A 6,084-nucleotide genomic window follows, 5' to 3' on the forward strand; every position below is an offset into this window, starting at 1 on the left:
ATCTCATCAAATAAGTTACTTTTTCTGATCTTTGGTTACCAGGAATACTTACACATCATGTTTTATGTGCATAAAAATGAAAATAACATGGATGTCATTGAGAATCTAGAAATCTAGTTTAAAAGCATACAGGATTTTCTACATAAAAATATTGAGTGGAAAGTCTTACTTAAACACCCGTACATAAATACACTGTTGTGAAACTCCTGATGACTTGCATTGTTATGGTACCCTAGGTATCATAGTGTGAGCTAAACCAAAAATCACAAAGGAAAAGAAAAAGGTTTTTGGGATTGAAATTGAACAATACCTTCAAATTAATTCCTGAGTCTTTGAAATTCTAAAATGAGCCGTTATCTGTTAATGACGCAAGTGTCTAAAAACACTTCAATGGAATCTTATTGAATGACTGAGTAGATTTTGTGTGTGTGTCAAAAAGAGGTGGGTGTTGTCAGCTATAAATGCAATATAGGTCACTGTTGTCACTGAAGAGCAACACCTTGAGTTACTGAAGTCACTTGCTGTCATTATGGACTCTAAGTTCAATGGATGTCTAATGCACTATGGTAAGTACTTTTAATTATAACTAAAATATTGTTTTCAGAGTATCTAATATTTTCTTTTTAGTAATAGATTAGCTTTCATGGCGTTTTCTTTGGTTTTGTTCTTTCGCAACTTTTTGTAGTTGTTAGTATCTTCTCATTAGTGTCTCCGTTTGATAATCGAGCATTATTTTTGTTGATACTAACTGGAAGAGAAGTTGGATTAAAAGTTCAGGAGTTTTATGATACATAAAATCACTGAAAATGTAAACCTTGGCTCCGTTTACAGACTTTTCTATGGCACTATTAGTATAAACATTCTCATTTTAAGACGCCAAGGAGAGCTACAATACTAAGATTTTTACATACACTATCTAGTTTTTCCACATTGTTTAATGGCATGGTAATTCTCGCATATGAGGAGATAGAGTGGCCTTTAAGAAATGTTTTGTAATCCTAAATGGCAAAACAAGAAATATGTACTGTTATTTGGTGTGACAGTGAAGAAAATAATTTATATTTTTATAATTTTCTTTTTTACTTTGACTATATATATTTAAACGGGGACAACATACAACTCAGACATACATGCCACCATTTCATGCACTGTACCGGTTCATTGTCTATAGCTAAAACACATCTGCAGTTCCATTGCAGGCCAAGATAAGAAAAAGCCTAAAAAACAATTAAACACTGAGATATAAGTGACATAAAATAATCCAGCAACATTATTTTATGATTATGTATTATCTTACACAACTCTGAATCCCACACCACCAAAAATTATTTCTTAAAAGGTCCTAATCATTGAATGTAAATGTTTGGTTCCAATTCAATGTACATAATATTAATCCTATTTTTTATTTTATTTTATTTTTTTAGTGCTGGTCTTGATGCTTCTGGGGAATCACCGGAGTCTTGTACTTCCAGCTCCGACTGAACACAGGTGTTCTTTCGAAAGCGATGCGGCTCCCAGGTGTTCTTCCAAAAACACTCTGGATTTTACGAATTTACTGATAGACATAACAAATGAGGCACTGCGAGAATATGTAAGTACCAGTGTAAGTGATTTTACAATTTGCTGTACCAAAGCATAATTTTGTTGCTAAATAAGTCCAAACACTGCCAACAATTTTTACCCTCGCCAACAAATTATCCGTCCGTCCGTCTTCTTTACACCCTTGTCCCTTAGTGGGGTTGGGAGGGTTGCTGGTGCCTCTCCAGCTAACGTTCCGGGCGAGAGGCGGGGTCACCTGGACAGGTCGCCAGTCTGTCGCAACCAACAAATTATTTGAATTGAACAAAAAAACACAACTAAATACCAAAGCCCAACCCAGAAGTGCTTTCAATGAGGGAAAGTAAAAAGAAAGAACTTAATGGGTGCAATAGCTCGTTTCAGGAAGAGCAATTAATCCAGTATTGTGGAACTAAATACACAATATAATAGTATATTATACACTATTCTTTAAGAAGCAACAGTACAACAAAATTAACCTTTGACATAACTCTTAAGTTATCTGTGGCTTATGCTTTTTGCACTTCAAATCCTTCAGCTTTCCAGACATAATGTTTAGTGATTGGCAATAGTCTAAAACTAAAATGTGTATTTTAAAATGACTTTTTTTAGCCCACAATGTTTTACATTTTCTTTTCTTTTATCACAGAAGAAGAACAATCACTGTAATAATCATATTCCAGATGAGGTTCCTAGCGCTACGGTTGCAGGTTCCAACATGATTGAAAAGCTGCAAGACATCTATGCCAAGAATGAGCTGTTTTCTTTGCATCTCTCCCAAGTAGAAAAATATCAGAAGGACCTTTTCTCAACAGCATCCGTTCTGGAACCTTTTTTGAACGCCTCTTCAGAACTAAAGGAGAGACTCAAGCATCTTTTAACAAAAGTAGAATGCCACATCAAAACCAATGACCCATCGACACCTGTGCCTACATCACCTCCTCCACTGAACCTGCCCCATAAATATTCCTATGGAAAGCAAGTCTATGGATGTGCTGTTTTAGTCAGGCTGAAGGCCTGGGGACAGAATGTGAAGGAGGTAGTGAAGTCCATGTGTAGTAGAAATGTGGTACGTTCAAGAACGTACCACATTTCTGTACACATTCCCCTTCCTGTAATACAGGAAGGGGGGAAATTTCCTAATGATGAGGAGTAAAAAAAAAAGTTTAATTTGTGTTTTTCTAATGTTATTTGTCATGGTCAAGATTTGTATTTAAATATTTATACTGATATTGGAGTGAGATAGCATAATTTTATTTCTTTGAAAATACCATTGCTAAAGGTTTTCTTCTGACTAAATGTTGTGTTGTGCTCAGCTTTGACTCCTACAGTGATGATGATGAAATAATGGCCAACCTTTGCAGAGTCTACAGATTTTCAGATTTTGATGCCTTTTTTTAGTTTTGTTAAGACTGTAGTTAAATGCACTGGAATTCTTTGCACTATAATGTAGTTGAGACCTGAATTATTTAGATATTTATAAAATATATATTTATTTAACAATAAAAACACCTGTAATTTTTATAACTGTATTTAAACTATTTATGAAATAAATTTACTTGACTGGATAAACTGGTGTGATGGTGAACTTGGGGGCATTAGAAGTTAAAAAGAAAAAGAAGTGACATTCTCTAAAAACTCGAGTTTTGAAGAATGAAATTATATTTTTTGGGGGGGGGGGTGGAAATTGGCTGCTCAACTATATATACAACTGTGTGCAAAATGATAGCCACACATCACTGATCATAGAAATATGTTTGATGCTTAATTAGTGTAATTGAATCATTAAGTGAAAGGTGTATTCTCAAACTGTAGCAGTGTTCCAAATTGATTATCCTAATTTAAGGCTGGTTGCAGCAATATGCTGTTTACATTGCATTTCTCTCCAAAAAATTGCAGTAAAACCAACCAATTTAATCGATTAATTGAAATTTCTGTTCATTTTCAGAAAATCAGGATTTTGTTCCTTGTGTTTTTGAGTGATGTCAACCTGTCGACGGCCTGCCATCTGGTTTTACAAACATGTTTTACAGCTCGTTTTGATTTCGACTTTGAATTCAGGTCAGTTCCCAGAAGGAACAATTGAAATATTTTTCATCAGTTGTAATTTATTTTTAAGAACAGAAAGCAAAAGAAACACAAGTCATTTGTCCAACTGTAGGATTGATTAAACTAAGATTGCAAAGTAAAGCGGGGTGACTCACACATCATGAGATGGGAAGGTTTCTCATCCACTGACACTTGACTTGTTTTTATCACATACTAAGTTGGAATATTTGAAGAGGTGACTTTATTCTGTAGAGGAATTGGGTGTTTCAAGAAGACAACACCAAACCCACCAGTAAGCCAGCAGAATCTTGGTTCCAGACTCACAAGATCAACATTATGGACTGTCCACCCCGTCCCCAACCTGTTACTCAAGAAGAAAGTTGATGTCATAAATGCCGTTTCTGAGGTAACGCTAAGGGAAATGCAGAGGAACTGTGAGATGGAGTCTATTTATCTGAGGCTTGAATACCAATCCAGAGGTGTCATAAGTGCCTGACACGATGCATCACAGATGTAAACAATTTTCAGGAAGTGATTTTACAACTAAATAGTATTTCAGTGATTTATGGGTAAACTGGTTNTAGTGACATTTAATATTCCTGTTTTTCATTAAGGGGGTAGTATTACGTAAAATCAACTTTTTTGAGCTTTACATCTTGTTACAATGTCATTCCCTAATCAGAAACATGCGTTGAGTGTTGCTCTGATTCTTTCATGCATGTTTGATAAATCCTTTAATCTCCCATGGCAACCATTCAGTTGTGCAAAATGCCTGGGTGGACCCAGCACCGCCTTCCAGGAAAAGCTCCTCTTTGGAGCTGCAGTTTCCAAGTCGTCGTCCCCCCACGCCCCCACACACACACACTGAGCTCCTTCAAGCTAGCCAGCAACAATTAGCTTGAGAACACGAGCAGCACTGTTCTGGATCAGCTGCAGCCGTCCAAATTATTTTTTTTAGATAGATCTGTGAAGATTAGCTGCAGTAATCAATGCGACTAAAGATGAACACATGTAAGAGTTTCTCTAGATCTTTCTGGGGCATTAGTATTTTAATCCCGGAAATGTACTTATAGTATTTTGTAACTTAAGTTAACAGTTATTTAATTGTCATATAACATTTATTGTACTATAAAATTGCATATAGTTTCAACAGGATTGTTTCATATCCTGTGAAACAAAGGCTTTACTGTAATTGTTTTACAGGATATGAGAAATAAAAGTTTGTTCATTGGCAAGATTAATAAAGTCTATTAATAAACGTATAAAAACAGAACATCATCACAGACTTCTTCGTCAGCAGCGGATTAAAGTCTGAAAAGTTGCACAAAGTCAGGTGTGACTTTTTTTCCCCTTTGAACACCGGCTACTGATGATCGTATATGCTGGACAGCTGAATAGGAGTCAAATTATCACACTGACCAGAGACACAATGGTGCTTTTGGTTTGTGCATCACAAACCAAACTTATTATGAACGGATCCTGTTTAGTTACTGTTAAATTCTGCGCAGCCACCTGATGCTCCTCCACCCCGATGCGCAGCAGGAGCTCCGCTGACTCAGCAGCGGCTCTTTTTGCGGGATGAACCAACATGCAGACTGCAGCAGAGATCCTCAGATTGAAGCTTTAACTTGGTTTCCAGATGTTGTCAAATAATATTTTTGGAAGAGCGTAAAGCTGCCAGGTTAGGAGCTTCTACAGCAAAGTGGCGCTGATCAGTTGGATGGAGGAAAAGCCCGACATCATACCGCATTGTTGCACGTTACTCCTGTAGTCTTTTTCTTTAAAAAAGGTTTTCGCCACTATTTGCCTTTATGACAACAATCCAACAGAAAAGTTGCACAGAGAAAGGGCAGGAGAGAGAGACAAGCGAACCAGAGGACGAGAGTTAGATTACGAACTACAGTGGTCTAAAGGGGCACCGCGGTGCGCTAACCACTGCGCCACGCAACGCCCCTATTCCGGTAGCCTTTGCTGAAGTTTGCAGTTTCCCTTTGATGAATTATTAACATTTTTACACAAGTCGAACTGTCTCAGGAACTCACCTACTTCATCATCTTTCATTTTCTTGGAAAAATTTGTTTGGACCAAATGTATGCTTTACGCGCATAACAACCGAGTAACAACAAATCCAATAGCTGACAGAGCAGGCGCTGCGTTAAGTATCAGGATTCAGCGCCAAAAACGCAAACATTTCCCACACAAAGAACAGAATATTTAGTCCGTAACAGTTTCTTTTTTCTGGCTTGATGTTTATTTTGTGATTACTACCAGTAAACACAAAGGAGTTATTTCGCTAACTTGAAAACCTGCTCGACTGATGCTCTGTCACAGAGTTGGTGTGAGGGTCGCTTTATAAACTGAACCGAAACACACCGAACTGCGCAGCACATGTTAAGGTTGTTGAAGTCAAGGGAATATAACTGACCTACTTCCACCTCCCTCGATATTTTTTTCAATGAAAACCTTTTACTGACCTGT

General features: G+C 37.0%; 1 protein-coding gene across 1 annotated transcript; it reads left to right on the forward strand.

Annotated features, from left to right (window-relative positions):
- Positions 1-6: 6 nt before the first annotated feature.
- Positions 7-4,180, forward strand: LOC103134953 (uncharacterized). Its single transcript, XM_016669108.1, has 5 exons — positions 7-566; positions 1,425-1,488; positions 1,519-1,591; positions 2,207-2,643; positions 2,674-4,180. Coding segments are annotated over exons 1-5 (612 nt in total). The 5' UTR covers positions 7-529; the 3' UTR covers positions 2,675-4,180.
- Positions 4,181-6,084: the final 1,904 nt, after the last annotated feature.

This window comes from Poecilia formosa, unplaced genomic scaffold (genome assembly GCF_000485575.1).
Source record: "Poecilia formosa unplaced genomic scaffold, Poecilia_formosa-5.1.2 Scaffold20, whole genome shotgun sequence".
NCBI lineage: Eukaryota > Metazoa > Chordata > Actinopteri > Cyprinodontiformes > Poeciliidae > Poecilia > Poecilia formosa.

Coding starts and splice junctions, on each gene's coding strand:
- LOC103134953 (XM_016669108.1), top strand. CDS start 530: ATGGACTCTAAGTTCAATGGATGTCTAATGCACTATG. Junction 567..1,424: donor TGGATGTCTAATGCACTATG/GTAAGTACTTTT, acceptor TTATTTTTTTAG/TGCTGGTCTTGATGCTTCTG. Junction 1,489..1,518: donor CCAGCTCCGACTGAACACAG/GTGTTCTTTCGA, acceptor TGCGGCTCCCAG/GTGTTCTTCCAAAAACACTC.